This window comes from Bombina bombina, chromosome 5 (assembly GCF_027579735.1).
Source record: "Bombina bombina isolate aBomBom1 chromosome 5, aBomBom1.pri, whole genome shotgun sequence".
In the NCBI taxonomy this organism is placed as follows: domain Eukaryota; kingdom Metazoa; phylum Chordata; class Amphibia; order Anura; family Bombinatoridae; genus Bombina; species Bombina bombina.
In genome coordinates, this window is record NC_069503.1 from 564,678,614 (window position 1) to 564,694,507 (window position 15,894).

General features: G+C 35.2%; 1 protein-coding gene across 1 annotated transcript; it reads right to left on the reverse strand.

Moving 5' to 3' along the window:
• Positions 1-7,692: 7,692 nt before the first annotated feature.
• Positions 7,693-14,247, reverse strand: LOC128661555 (putative nuclease HARBI1). Its single transcript, XM_053715798.1, has 5 exons — positions 14,141-14,247; positions 10,015-10,588; positions 9,732-9,911; positions 9,579-9,647; positions 7,693-7,749 (listed from the first exon to the last, which is right to left on the reverse strand). Exons 1-5 carry the CDS (start codon positions 14,245-14,247, stop codon positions 7,693-7,695), a joined length of 987 nt encoding a protein of 328 aa, XP_053571773.1.
• Positions 14,248-15,894: the final 1,647 nt, after the last annotated feature.

Consider the following 15,894-nt stretch of genomic DNA (forward strand, 5'->3'; position numbering starts at 1 on the left):
TCATTACATCTGTCATTCAGAATAAACACAGAATTCTGAACGCCTGTGATTCAGTTAGTTCACAGAATAAAGAGATCTGTTACAAATTTACCACTGTTGCTGCATTAGAGTTCAGCAGCTGAGTTATCCACATTTTGATAAATTTGGTATTAACCTTTCAGATACTTGACATACATTTGATGTGATTCCATCACCACTTTATCCAGTGGTATTAAGTATAAACTGGTTACTAAAACATAAACCAGAGATGGATTGGGAAAAGCTATCCCTACATCTTAAATCTGATTATTGTAGGAATACATGTTACTGTACTCATGACATTTTAAATTTCACTAGCACTACTTTACCCCAATCTTACTCAGACTTTAATGAAATTTTTGATCCTAAAGAGGCACAAGTGTTGCCTCCCCATAGACCTTATGATTGCCCAATTGAATTACTACCCGGTAGCACAGTCCCATTTGGCTGTATTTATCCTTTATCGAAACCTGAATTAGACCACTTAAAAAACTACATCAATTAAAAATTAAAGAATGGTTTTATCAAACATTCAACATCTCCAGCTGGGGCTGGCATATTTTTCGTTCGGAATAAGGATAATTCCCTTAGTTCGATAATAGACTACAGACAGTTAAATAAGTGTACAAAAAAAATCGCTACCCATTACCCTTAATACCAGAACTAATAGAAAGATTACACGGTGCCACTATCTTTACCAAATTAGACCTTAGAGGTGCGTATAATCTCATTCGTATTAGATCTGGAGATGAATGGTTAACTGCATTTAAAACCAGGTGTGGGTTATTTGAATATCAAGTCATGCCATTTGGCTCATGCAACGCCCCAGCTACGTTTCAGAATTTTATAAATTATATATTCAGAGATATCTTAGATGTCTACATTGTAATCTACCTAGATCATATCTAAATTTTTTCCAAATCTACAAATGAACATATTATACACGTCAGAACAGTACTTTCACGATTAAGAGCACACCATTTATACGCCAAACTAGAAAAGTGCATCTTCAATTCCAGAAAGATATCATTTTTAGGATATCATATATCACCAACTGGTATTGAAATGGATCAAACTAAGGTCCAGGCTATACAGAATTAGCCATTACCCACCACAAGAAAGGAAATGCAACGTTTCCTTGGATTTGCGAACTTCTATCGCAAATTCATCAAGAATTTCATCAAAAAATATTCATCCTTTTAATTGGGATAAAGAAGTACTTCATTCCTTTGAGTACCTCAAAACAAGATTCCCAGATCCTCCCAGACCATGACACCCTTGGGTGCTCCTTGGGGGGGAGATATGTCATGATCCCGCCTCTTGTGGGAGTGTTACTCCAGCCTATAAAAGGGCTCAACAACCATCTATCATTGCTTGGTAATTTTCCCCTTAGTTCTGAAGTGGAAACACTATAGCCAATTCGATCCGAGATTACTCATCTCAAGTACCTATAATTATTATTGTATTTTTGTCTCTCCTTAACTCCTAGTTGTAGGCTTCATTTGCTTGTCTAGCATTCAGCTGCATTTGCTGGAGCTCTCTCTCAACTCACCTTGCCACCGCATCCGTTACTACTCTAACGCTGTATTGAGATCCGTGTGTTAGACTCACTTAAGTACTGGTGTGACATCATCAGCTATGGACCGCTTCACTTCCAGCGTACACGCTTACAGCTCATCCTTGCCATCCAGCTGCACCCGTTACAAATTTCTCTGACTGCCTGCAGGTAATTGTTTATCAGGATTCTCTCACTGACTCATTTGCATGTACCCTAGTTATCGGATGTGTTTAACGGAACTTGTGCTGCATAGCTATTTACCTTAAAGAGCTCTTCTTATTTCAGGTACCGTATTTATTATTTTCATTTGACAGTTGAAAGTTGGGTTGTGTTTGAATTCCATTTGACCTTTTCACACAACGTTCATTACATCTGTCATTCAGAATAAACGCAGAATTCTGAACTCCTGTGATTCAGTTAGTTCACAGGATAAAGAGATCTGTTACAAATTTACAGCTGCATTAGAGTTCAGAAGCTGAGTTATCCATCTTTTGATAAATTTGGTATTAACCTTTGAGATACTTGACAATTACATTACCTTCAGTATCGGTGACATCTGAAGATGCCCCTGATTCCTCCTCCCCCTGAGGCTGTAGCAGAGTCAGCGGCAGTGGCAGCAACAACCGGTTGCTAATCGGGCTGTTGTAGGATACAGGCATCAGATACCTAGTTATCCTCTCCCTTGGCCTTGATAAGTCTGTAATTATACAATGATGTATGTCCACATTACAACCATGTATTATATACTATTATGTGTAATGTTTATGCAGCTTCAATGCATGGAGACTATACTCAATACTCAAGATTAAAATAACAACATATATATATATATATATATACATATATATATATATATATACACACACACACCATCTTGATCTATCTATATCTATCTATCTTTCTATTAATTTATATATATAAATATATATATATATATATAAATATATATATATATTTTTATATATAAAAATATTCATAATATATATATATATATGTTATCATTAATATATTTATATATAATGATATATATATAGATATATATATAGATATATAGATATATGGATATCAATATATATAGATAGATAGATAGATAGATAGATAGATTAATATATATATATATATATATATATATAGATATATTGAGAGAGAGATACATAGATAGATTGAGATAGATAGATATATTCTCATTTTCTGTTATCTTACATTTTTTTTTTTTTTTATTATTTAAATTATTATTTAGTATAATACACTGGATAAATTATACTTACATCTCCTAATCAGCGGCCTTATGGCCATACAAGGCTCCGGCTCTCTGCGCCTAAGGTCACTAAACCTCCAGAGACGCTGACAGTGTGTCCTCCAGCTCCCGGACAAGCCCCTCATCCGGTAAATCATCTCTTACACGATTTGAACTCTGCAATCGTGTCTTATTCCTCGCAATCCCCTGATCCTCCTGGGGAAGTACCTGTCCATGCCATAAACAAATATGACCAACTCACCATCTGTGAAAATTGGTGGTCATGACATACTTGAAACTCAGAACACACTGAAATTTTTTTTTAATGCGACACAAAAAATCCAAAGTATAGAGCTATCTGATTGGTTCTTGACAATATCAATTTTTTTTAGCTGTTATATGCATCATCAATTACTGTCACGAAAACTATAAATATTATATCTGCGTCAAAAATGAACCAAATATGTATAAAAAAATGTATTTTAATACAGATATTAAATGTATATTGGTTATTAGGATTATTCAGGTGTTTGTAAATGCATAAAACCAACAAATGATTTGAAAAACATTTTTGCGAATTAAAAAAGAAACAAAAAAAAATATAACTTTTCATGATATTTTAAATCATTCAATATAAACTATAGGGATAATAGGATTCATATATATATATATATATATATATATATATATATATATATATATATATATATATATATATATATATATAATAAAAAAAAGATACATACCTGTTGTATGCCCAAATCCGGGCTCAGGGGTTACCCACATCATAACGATTAAGTGCATACTCATTTCTGAGAATAAACAGGCGCCACCAATGACGCACAACATAGAGGAACTTATATCAAGTATGGATTATTGATGATTGGTGATTGTTTAAATAGCTTAGAATAGCATCCTGATTGGCTGATTTAAATGATCACATGATTGATCTATTGCCAATAAAAATTGATAAATTCATAATTGATCATTCAAAAGATTGTGGATTGTTTAGGAGCTGGAATTGTCTGTTGATTATCAGTTTGTAGCTTGGTATTTTTGAAGATTATAATGGCGTCTACAGAGTCTGGTAAAACTAAATCAGGCAGTAATATACAGTTTAATTTTCAGCAGAACCAGGTTCTTGTAACTCTGGTTCTGCAGCATTATGACTTCTTATATGGTGCTAAAGCACAGAAGACAACTTCCTCCAGGAAAAATGAAATCTGGAGAACAATTGCAGATAATGTTTCTGCTGAGGGAAACCATAGGAAATTGGTCGAGCATTGCAAAAAACGGTTCTCTGATGTTAAGAGAATTTTAAAATCAAAGTTGGCCAGGGAGAAAAAGTTGACGCATGCTACAGGCGGTGGCACCGCATATGTTGCCGAACTGGCGACATATGAAAATATGCTTATGGAGTGGTTGGGGGACAATCTGGCACAGGGCCTAGAAGATTTTGAACACGACACTGACGCGATGGCAGGTATGAATTGTATATTACATGCGTCAATTTTGGCGCAAATGTTGTGAATGCTAATTATCTTGTGCTGCAGCATGTAATGTAAAGGGTTAAAGGGACACTGTACCCAAAAATTTTCTTTCGTGATTCAAATTGAGCATGACATTTTAAGCAACTTTCTAATTTACTCCTATTATCAAATTTTCTTCATTCTCTTGGTATCTTTATTTGAAATGCAAGAATGTAAGTTTAGATGCCGGCCCATTTTTGGTGAACAACCTGGGTTGTCCTTGCTGATTGGTGGATAAATTCATCCACCAATAAAAAAGTGCTGTCCAGAGTACTGAAACCAAAAAACAGCTTAGATGCCTTCTTTTTCAAATAATGATAGCAAGAGAATGAAGAAAAATTGATAATAGGAGTAAATTAGAAAGTTGCTTAAAATTGCATGCTCTTTATGAATTACAAAAGAAAAAATGTGGGTTCAGTGTCCCTTTAATCAGTATAAGGGCACATAGAAAGATTTAAAAATATAACTGTGTGTGGAAAATCAAATAAAGGGACATTACTGTCAACTTTTTCATGCACATTGATGAATTACATCAATGTCTATAAACAAATTGGCAAGATTTATGTAATGACCACAAATACTTAAAGGGACATGAAACCCAATTTTTTTTCTTTCATAATTCAGATAGAGAATACAATTGCAAACAACTTTCAAATTTACTTCTATTATTTATTTTGCTTCCTTCTCTTGTTATCCTTTGTTGAAAGGTTTATCTAGGCAAGTTCATGAGCAGCAGAGAACATAGGTTCTAGCTGTTGATTGGTGGCTGCATATAGATATACCGATTGTGATTGTCTCACCCATGTGTTCATTTAGAAACCATTAATGCATTGCTGCTCCTTCAACAAATGATAGCAAGAGAATAAATCAAATTAGATAATAGAAGTATATAAGAAAGTTGTTTAAAATTGTATTCTTTATCTGAATCATGAAAGAACATTTTTGGGTTTCATCTCCCTTTAAGTTAAAGTGATCTGTTTTATTGTTCGCTATTATCTAAAAACATGCATGTGAAGCATAGCTAGAGATGATTAGTGCCACAGCATATTAAACACTGCATCTGTTAAGTGCAGAAGAGGTCATTGTATCATGTGAACAAATAAAAAAATAATTCATTAGAGGATGGTAAAAGCACCTCAGGCTCAGGAACTGAGTGCTGTGTTTAAAATGCTGGTGCACAGTGCTTATTTAAAGGGACACTGAACCCAAAAAATTTTCTTTCGTGATTCAGATAGAGCATGCAATTTTAAAAACTTTCTAATTTACAACTATTATAAATTTTTCTTCATTCTCTTGCTTTCTTTATTTGAAAAAGAAGGCATCTAAGCTATTTTTTGGGTTCAGACCATGGACAGCACTTGTTTATTGGTGGATGAATTTACCCACCAATCAGCAAGAACAACACAGTATGTTCACCAAAAATGGGCCGGCATCTGAACTTACATTCTTGCATTTCAAATAAAGATACCAAGAGAATGAAAAGTATTTGATAATAGGAGTAAATTAGAAAGTTGCTTAAAATTACACACTCTATCTGAATCACGATAGAAAAAAATTTGGGTTCAGTGTCCCTTTAAATAACCTTTTTTAACTGGGTTACTTTGGATTAAAAACATTGTTGCTAATACATGTACAGAATATTACCAATTTTTTTTTAATATAACAACATCAAATACATCCATATGCTTTTCTATTTTGGATATAATATCGTTTGAAAGGTGCATGTAACACAAATTTTTAATTTCATTTTTGAAATGGAGATGACAATTTATAAAAACATTAAAAATTAATTATATTATGTGTTTGATTTATATTGAATAGTTATTTTTTAAAGAATTAATAATGCACATGGGCGAGGCAATCACACAAGGCATCTGTGTTTTGCAATCAATTTAATAGTTTAATACAACATTGTTGTGTTTTTCAAAAAAGGATATCAAGAGAATTTTTTTACATTTTATTTTTTGGGCAATTAACTTAAAAAAAAATAAGGATTTAAGAAGATAGGTGTGTGTTAAATGTCAATTGCAATATATTATTATACTTTGATGAAGGAAAAGGAGTGCAATTCTGGCAGATGGTTGTACACTATATTGATGAAAATCACAACAGACAAATATGTGCAGGCAACAACCATAAAATATCTAACACTAGTGCTGGATAGTTGCATATTTATAATTCAAAAGGACATACCAAGAGAAGAAATAAATATTCTAAATATTATTGTATTTCAAGGTGTATTAAAATCACAATACCTGGCAGAATCATGCAACTTTAATTTATTCACTATAAAATCCATTTCATCTTTAAAGAGACAGTCAAGTTCAAAAAAATGTCATGAGTCAGATAGGGCATGTAATTTTAAACAACTTTTCAATGTACTTTCATCACCAATTTTGCTTTGTTCTCTTGGTATTCTTAGTTAAAAGCTAAACCTAGGAGGTTCATATGCTAATTTCTTAGACCTTGAAGGCCGCCTCTAATCTGAAAGCATTTTGACAGTTTTTTCACCACTAGAGCGGGTTAGTTCATGTGTTTCATATAGATAACATTGAGCTCACGCACGTGAAGTTACCTAGGAGTAGGAGTCAGCACTGATTGGCTAAAATGCAAGTCTGTCAAAAGAACTGAAATAAGGGGGCAGTTTGCAGAGGCTTAGATACAAGGTAATCACAGAGGTAAAACGTGTATAATTATAACTGTGTTGGTTATGCAAAACTGGGGAAAGGGTAATAAAGGGATTATCTATCTTTTTAAACAACAAAAATTTATGGTGTTGACTGTCCCTCTAACTTTAGATTAATCGTGATTATAATATTTTTATTTCACATTTACATTAGGTACAGAATGGTGTCATCAACTGTCGAAGGAGCTAACGATGGTTGTTAGACAGATCCAAAAAAGTCTATTTGAGGGATCCCAGGAATTGCTTGGTGACATCCTTTCTCAGGATGCTGAGGAGCTGGAAATCTCTCTTGAAGCTTTAGCTCCTTCTGCTCTTGGCCCTGCTGGCCATGGCCATGGTGATTTCTCACCCATTGCCCATGTCCCATCTGCCCCTTGCCCTGCTGCTGCCCCTGGCCTTGCTGATGATGATGGAGCAATGCTGGATATGGTCAATCTGGGGAAGCACTATAGCGATAATCAACAGGAGTTGATTAGGCAATTGGGGGTATATATACAGCAACAGGGGTGTCAGGTGGAGATGGCCATGTAATTGGTAAGGGAGAGGATAGCAATAGATTGTCGCAGGGTAGCCATGGAGGAGAATTAGTTGGAGCGAAGAGAGAGGGCTGATGAAGATAATAGAAATTTAAATCAAAATCTATTTCTATTGATCCAGGGGACCCTTAGTGAATTAATATCTTCAAGAAGGGAAAGATCACCTCCACAATCTCCAACTGCCTCTAAGAGGTCTAGAGATTTTTTATTGTATTAAAAAACATATATGTGTGTATGTGTATATATATTTTTTGTTATTTTGTATTATGCATGAAGAAATGCTTAAATTTCAATTTCAACAATAAAAATATTTTGTTGATTATTATTTTTATTTTTTTTAAATGAAGCATGTTTTTGAAGTACTATTTATTAGCCAGATATAATTTGATTAGTTTTTTAAAAGGGACAATCATTGACCTGTTATGCATAACAAACACAACTATATTAAAGGGACATAAATAAAATTCAAATTATTTTCAAGGTTATAAAAAAGCATGTGATTTTAAAACATTTTATAATTTACTTTAATTATTTAATTTGATTCATTCTCTTGTTCTCCATTGATCAAAGCTGTATGTATGTAAGTTCATGAGCAGGTAATAACCAATGTTATGGACAATTATATATATGTATGTATATATATATATATATATATATATATATACAGGTGGTTCAATTTACACCGTTTCAGAATAACACCCTTTTTTTCCAGTCATGTGACTTCTATTGAAAAGCATTGAGAAGCAGTGCATTTATTAAAATAGCCAGTATGTGGAGCTGTCCACTTGTGTTGCAGCAAAGCCAAGCAAGCTGAAATTAATCAGTTTAACCAGACCTGAGCTATCGAGCAGACTTCAAAGGAACAAGATCTTCCTGTCTATAAATCAGTCCAGACTGGAATGAATAGAAAGAACTGTTTGCAGAAAAATGCAAGTGAAGTACGTGTTGTGTGATTATTTTATTAGGTTTATAATGCTGTTTAGCAAATTTTTTTGTTCATTTAACTTAGTTTAATTATATATTCTGTGTTGTGTGATTATTTTATTAGGTTTATAATGCTGTTTAGCATTTAAAGTCTTCATTTCAAAGCTTTAAAAATAATGTATTAGGTGTTACTTATGACAATTTTGAGAGGGGCCGGGAACCTATCTCCCTCACTTCCCATTGACTTACATTATAAACTGGGTTTCAATTTACAACGGTTTTGATTTACAACCATTCTTTCTGGAACCTAACCCCGGCGTAAACTGAGGGCTACCTGTGTACATATATATATATATTATTATTTGTTTTGATAGAGATATATTAACACACCTAAAAATATTTGTTTTGAACACCTTCCAAAAATTAAAAATACACTACAGTCCTTTTCCTCAGTGGGCAGAATCATTCCTGCTTTTACACTCCATCATATAATTAGACTCCCTGGCTTAATATTCCAAATTATATTACGCTCCCTGATTATGTTAAGACAAATTTTAACAATGTATCTACCCATATAAGAAACTAAACTAAATGTGTTTAATATATTTTTTGAAAGTTGTTATTAAAAAAAAAATCGGATTATAACATATTTAGGGAGACTGACCATCTGCCATTGGTTAAAGGACCCCACCCAAGCTCAAGTGTGAAATCTGTAGTGCATTGCTGCTCATTCAACAAATGATAAAAATAGAATGAGGACAATTTGAGAATATAAAAAAAAATCCCCTTCTAACTAAATCATGAAAGAACATGTTTGTGTTTCATGTACCTAAAATACTTTTTTCCTATTATTACCTTGAATGTAAGCATATTCTGAGAGCCCTATGATAACATGGAATATCATTTATAATCTATTGAGTATTGATTTTAAAAATTAGAATAAAAAGTCATGTGTGAAATAAAGAACATTTATTTTAATACATATTTTTAAAAAATAAAATAATATTAAGACACCCAAAATCATCATTTTTTGGTTGAATGGAAAAAAAAATTATGATAAAATAAATGAACATATGTACAATATATTTACATGATCATTGGTCAAATAAAGCATGGATATAATCGAATCTGGCTTGTACTCCTCTAGCATCAGTTTGCTCTAAGGGTGCAACATTGTCATCATACTCTACATGCTTAAGGCTATGTTGTGGAGCATGCAACATATAAGACATATAAGGGATACTTTCTTGGGTGGGTATTGAAGTACTCCCCCGGAGATGTCTAAACAATGAAATCTGCTCTTCAAAACACCAAATGTGCGCTCTATCACAGATGTGTGAGCCTCATTATAGCGCACTTGCGCAGGAGTTGTGGGGTTCAGCACAGTAATGAAAAGCCATGGGACATGAATAGCCTGAATCTCCTGTATGCAAGAAAAAGACAATATATTATAGCAATCTGAAAGAAATAATGTTATAATATACATATAAGAAAAATTGTAATAGACATTTACTTAGAATAATTGCCTCCGGCATTTGTTGATCCTGAAACATGTTGTGAATGGTCGAATTCCTCAGGATAAAGGAATCATGGGTTGCACCTGGGATGTTTATTATCCTCAATTTGGCATCAGAGATCACTTGTATATTTAAAGAGTGATTATGCTTGCGGTCATGATAGGGCTCTTCTCTTCCCTTTGGAGGCCGCACTAACACATGGGCATAGTCAATTGTACCCAAGAAGTTTGTCATCCTAGCAATCATGTAGAACTGGAGTTTCACACGATGCCAATCCTCTGGTGTTTTTGGAAACTGCACATAATGCACTAGCCGTTGGTGCAAGGCATTTAGAACGACTGATAGATGCTTTGAAAAAGTAGCCTGGCTCATCCCCACATCTAAACTGGTTACTGCTTGAAATGATCCTGTGGCCAGGAAATAGAGGACAGCCAGCAGTTTTAACATTCCAGGGGTTGCCTTTGTCCTATATGTTATAGGTTCAAGGGAGTCTTTGATCTCAAGAAAGAGCCTCTCAATTGAAACTCTATTCAAACGGTAACTAAGGACAATCTCCCTGTCACTCAGGGCATGTAGGCCTATTCTGGGTAAAAATAGCCTGGGTCTCCTGCGCTGTTCATGACACTGAACTAGCTCCAACAATTTTTTTTATATATATTTATATAAATATATATATAGATATTTATATATATATATATATATATATATATATATATATATATATATATAGTATATATATTTATATATATATTTATAGGGGGATATATATATATATATAAATAAATAGATATAGAGATAAATAGATGTCTGTGTATGTCCTACACAGATTTATAACAGTACCATGAGAACAAATGTTAACGTATTTTATTACAAAGAAAATTTGATTAAAAACGATAAAAGGGACATTTTAAATTATAATTCATTATTCTAATAGTTTATTCATATCATCCTTCACAGACCAAAAAGTCACACTAATTATAATGATTCAGTATTATCTGTCTGTGATAAAAAAAACAGCAATTATTTTCAAAACCATTGAGTCCTATGGCATTCGCGACCTCAAAGTTGTCGGGTTGAACGATAGATACGCTGCGTCGGAGAAGACGCAAGTCTAAAAGTTAAAGTTAATACATTTTGTAGAGATTTGAATTGCATCGAATGTGAATGCGGATCATCAGATTATGCTACAATTTCGTAAAATAAGGCGGATCATCTAAATTACGATCGAAGACCGTGAGCATCAATATGCGTCGTATTGATCTCACGGGAGTGTATATTACATCGAACATTCCGACAGTTGATGATGTTGAAACTTTATTAAATATGGTGGATCAACTTTGCGTCTAATTTGACGAGAAATACAAGCGTATTCTCAGTTGAAGTATTGATAAATGGGTGCCATATAGTGCTGCCATATGGAACTGATATGTTAAAAAGAATAGTGGTTCAATGCCATTGAAAGTGAGAAGGTTGGGAGAGATTATCTATATTGATATCTAGGTGCAAGGCTGTCATTAAAGGTACACAATATGTATGCAGGATTAATAGGTGCTAAATAGGTGACCTTGAGGGATAGGCCTCTAGATAAACAGGATTTTCTAATAAACACAATATTGGCAACCAAAAATTACAGTTGTTTACAAATGTAAAGCAAAATGTTATCCTCCAGCACTGGTGATAGGAGTGCCAGCTTGAAGAGCTCCTGCCAAAGCTCCAAACTAGTAATTCAAATGAAAAAAGTTCAAGCAGCACCTCTAATTGTACAAATTATTCCAATTTTATTGTACCAAGGCACACAAAATCATGACGTTTCGGGCTCAAATACCCTTAATCATATAAGTTGTTTACAAATGAATGGAGACTGTCTTCACACGGACTGATACGTGCTACATATTCCTGTACAAGTATGTTATACTTAAGGGTCATCATTTTTATATGCATATCTGTGTGGTATGACAATGCAATCCTTTTATATGGGTTTAAAAACATAATCCATGGTAATATTACCCAATCCCTGTTCAATTGTCCATGAATGCACAGCTGGTATAGTAGGAATGGTGATTAGAATATTTGAGAAGTGGCTGCCAGGACCATGAAGCGTGGATAAAGGTGAGTTCTCCTAACTTGTCATCATAAAATGTTCATAGGGAATGTGTATGCAGTATTCTATAGAAGTACTCATTATTACTCATATATTCTATGTTATTCATCCATCTTTGAGAAGTCTGAGGTGAGAGGACTACCTCAGTGATGGTTATTAGGTTAGATTTTGTGTTTTTATAAGCTCTGCAACATATCAAATTGGTTTTGCACTTACACACTGACTTTAATCCCGCCATGTAGGAGGACTCTAAGAAGCAAGCTTGGAAACAAAGTGATTGTTAGAATAATAATCCAGGGCATACAACAGCAGAATATGCAGGTGAAGCTTGTGGAAAAACATAAAGATTAACAAAGTTCAGATATGGCAGTTGCAGAGACAATGATAATATAATATAATATATGCTACTATATTGATTAGGCCTATGGACAATATTTTAAATGATTCAGGTAAATCAAATTAGCCAGTCAGACATAACAGCAGGGAACTCCCACAGAAATGTTATTGACAAATTGAGAAAAGCGATGAAACTAGAACAAGGCTGTCTCCAAGGTACAAAGAATAGAACATAAGGTCTTGCAAAAAGGAGCGTCTTAAAGAGACAAAAACAGTACTGGTGGAACAGACAGGGCATGACAACCTATTATTTTACACTGTCTGTTCGCTAGAACCAGTGTAGCAGAATATAATTTGCAGGCAGTGGTCAGGAACAGGTTGCAGTTTAAACCTGGAATTTAGGACCAGAAACATTTTTTAAATCTTAGGAAATGTGGTCAGGAGGCAGATGAAGGTCAGGAACCAGGATACTTAGCAGCAGCAGCAATCAAAACAAGGGGAGCAGACAAAAGTAATCTGAGTAGCAGTTCCAGAGATCAGAAGCAGAATACTCAAAACATAATTCAAAGCACAGAGAAGCAAGGCCAGAAATTAAATCCAATTAACAATCTGGGGTTGTAAAATTGAATTATTCCAGCCTCAAATTTGGCAAAATATACCTTTATTTGTTACATGGGGTTCAAAGAAACAAAAATACAATGTTTCAGGCCCTTGCTAGGCCCTTAATCATGTATGAACTTTGGACCCCATGTAACAAATAAAGGTCTTTTTTGCCAAATTGGAGGCTGGAATAACTGTCTGGATGAGAGGACCTCACAAGTCTGGTACTCCGTGTCCCAAATAAGAAAAAAGGTGTGCTGCTTTCCAAACTTTTTTTGAAGTTACTGTTGTAAAATGGAAGACAGATGAGAATAAAAAACACCAGAGTCAACTTAGTAAAATAACCAAAAGCAAAATGATGTCTTCAGAGGCCTTTTAACACCTTTCATGACCTTACGGCATTAATTCTGCCACAAGATCATGTCTGACTTTGATAGTATAATTAGCTCTATTTTTAGCACAGGTCATGAAGTCCAGCATTGAGCTAACCTTAGTGCACTCCTCTTCAGCCACTGAGCTACCTGTAGTACTAAACCCCTCCTTTGCATCAAACATCGGGAAGGACTAAGTGCATCTCAGAACTCCAGCCTCACCATTGATCTTTTTAGCGTGGCCCAGGCTGTACACAGGTAAACTTCTTGGGGCCTGACAATAAGTAAGTTGCGATTTTTGATTGGGATCAGAACAAACAGGATGGGCACATGTTAAGTATATGGACATTTTTTGCAAAACAGATAATAGTAAAATAAACAAAGAAAGTTCTGATTCTGGTTGCTTCTTGTAACAACCTGTAGAGGTTAGGTAAAGTTCTGGAACTCAGATGCAGAAAAACAGCTACAAGCACAAAAAATCCCTAGGCAAGGTATCCAAGAAGGGGGTAAGACAGCTTCAGGCAGGCCAAAGGTCAGGGCAGGCCGGCAATCAGGGAAATCGAGGATAAGTAAAGTCAAAAGACCAAAAAGCAGGATACACAGGAAACAAACGCCAAGAGTTCTGAAGCAGAAAGCAAAACAACCAAGCATTGACTGACAGACGTGCTCTGCTTTTAAAGGGGTTGCTGAATCACATAACCTGGTCTCACCTGTAGGTGGGAGTTACCTAAAGTCAATATAAGTTGGGGTTGGACTCGACGCCATCTTGGTTTTCTCAATGTCCTTGCTCCACCTTCCGCCCATACTCTCAAGCTCCCCCGTGGCGAACGCCATCTTCGGTATAGAGGGGCCAAAATGCAGAGGGAGCAGAGGCTGAAGGCACCGTGATCTCCACAGAATGACGGTGAGTACCCAGCCATTAGCATGCAGATTATTATCAAACAATAGATTTTGGTAACCCCTGAGTTATATGAGTAATATATTTTGGTGTTAACTGCAGTTATTAGTGAGTCTGTTCTAATTCTGGTCAGTAAATTTGCAATATATTACATTAACATTCTCATATTACCACTATTAGTTTCTGAACTAATTAATTCTTATTCTAGCCAATTATTTTTGTTAAATACATTAAAAAAAATGAAACATATTATGTTAAATTAATTTTCTTTCTGAATATATTTTCCTTATTGCAAGCTATTTTTGAACATTGATGTCCTCCTTATTCTAGTTTAGCAAACAAAAACAGAATTTATGCTTACCTGATAAATTACTTTCTCCAACGGTGTGTCCGGTCCACGGCGTCATCCATTACTTGTGGGAAATGTTCTGCCCCACAGGGAAAGGCAAGGAGAGCACACAGCAAGAGCTGTCCATATAGCTCCCCCTCTGGCTCTGCCCCCCAGTCATTCGACCGACGGTTAGGAGAAAAAGGAGAAACTATAGGGTGCCGTGGTGACTGTAGTGTATAAAGAAAATTTTTTTCAACCTGATTAAAAAAAAAACCAGGGCGGGCCGTGGACCGGACACACCGTTGGAGAAAGTAATTTATCAGGTAAGCATAAATTCTGTTTTCTCCAACATTGGTGTGTCCAGTCCACGGCGTCATCCATTACTTGTGGGAACCAATACCAAAGCTTTAGGACACGGATGAAGGGAGGGAGCAAATCAGGTTACCTAAACAGAAGGCACCACGGCTTGCAAAACCTTTCTCCCAAAAACAGCCTCCGAAGAAGCAAAAATATCACATTTGTAGAATTTGGCAAAAGTGAGCAGAGAAGACCAAGTCGCTGCCTTACATATCTGGTCAACAGAAGCCTCGTTCTTATAGGCCCATGTGGAAGCCACAGCCCTAGTAGAGTGAGCTGTGATACGGTCAGGAGGCTGCCGTCCGGCAGTCTTATAAGCCAAGCGGATAATGCTTTTCAGCCAGAAAGAGAGAGAGGTAGCAGTAGCTTTTTGACCACTCCTCTTACCAGAGTAAACGACAAACAAGGATGAGGTTTGTCTAAAATCTTTTGTTGCTTCTAAATAGAACTTTAAAGCACGAACAACATCTAAATTGTGTAATAAACGTTCCTTCTTTGAAACTGGATTCGGACACAAAGAAGGAACAACTATTTCCTGGTTGATGTTCTCGTTGGAAACAACTTTTGGAAGAAAACCAGGCTTAGTACGCAAAACAACCTTATCTGAATGGAACACCAGATAGGGTGGATCACACTGCAAAGCAGATAATTCAGAAACTCTTCTAGCAGAAGAAATAGCAACCAAAAACAGAACTTTCCAAGATAGTAACTTAATATCTATGGAATGTAAAGGTTCAAACGGAACCCCTTGAAGAACTGAAAGAACTAAATTTAGACTCCAAGGAGGAGTCATGGGTCTGTAAACAGGCTTGATTCTTACCAAAGCCTGAACAAAAGCTTGTACATCTGGCAAAGCTGCCAGTCGTTTGTGCAACAAGACGGATAATGCAGAAAT

Bases quoted from the DNA above. Each gene is read 5' to 3' on its own strand.
- LOC128661555 (XM_053715798.1), bottom strand. From the start codon at position 14,247: ATGGCGTTCGCCACGGGGGAGCTTGAGAGTATGGGCGGAAGGTGGAGC. The intron at 10,589-14,140 runs GTAACTCCCACC...ATTTTTACCCAG, and splicing joins CCAACTTATATTGACTTTAG to AATAGGCCTACATGCCCTGA. The intron at 9,648-9,731 runs GTATCCCTTATA...TTGCACCCTTAG, and splicing joins TTCAATACCCACCCAAGAAA to AGCAAACTGATGCTAGAGGA.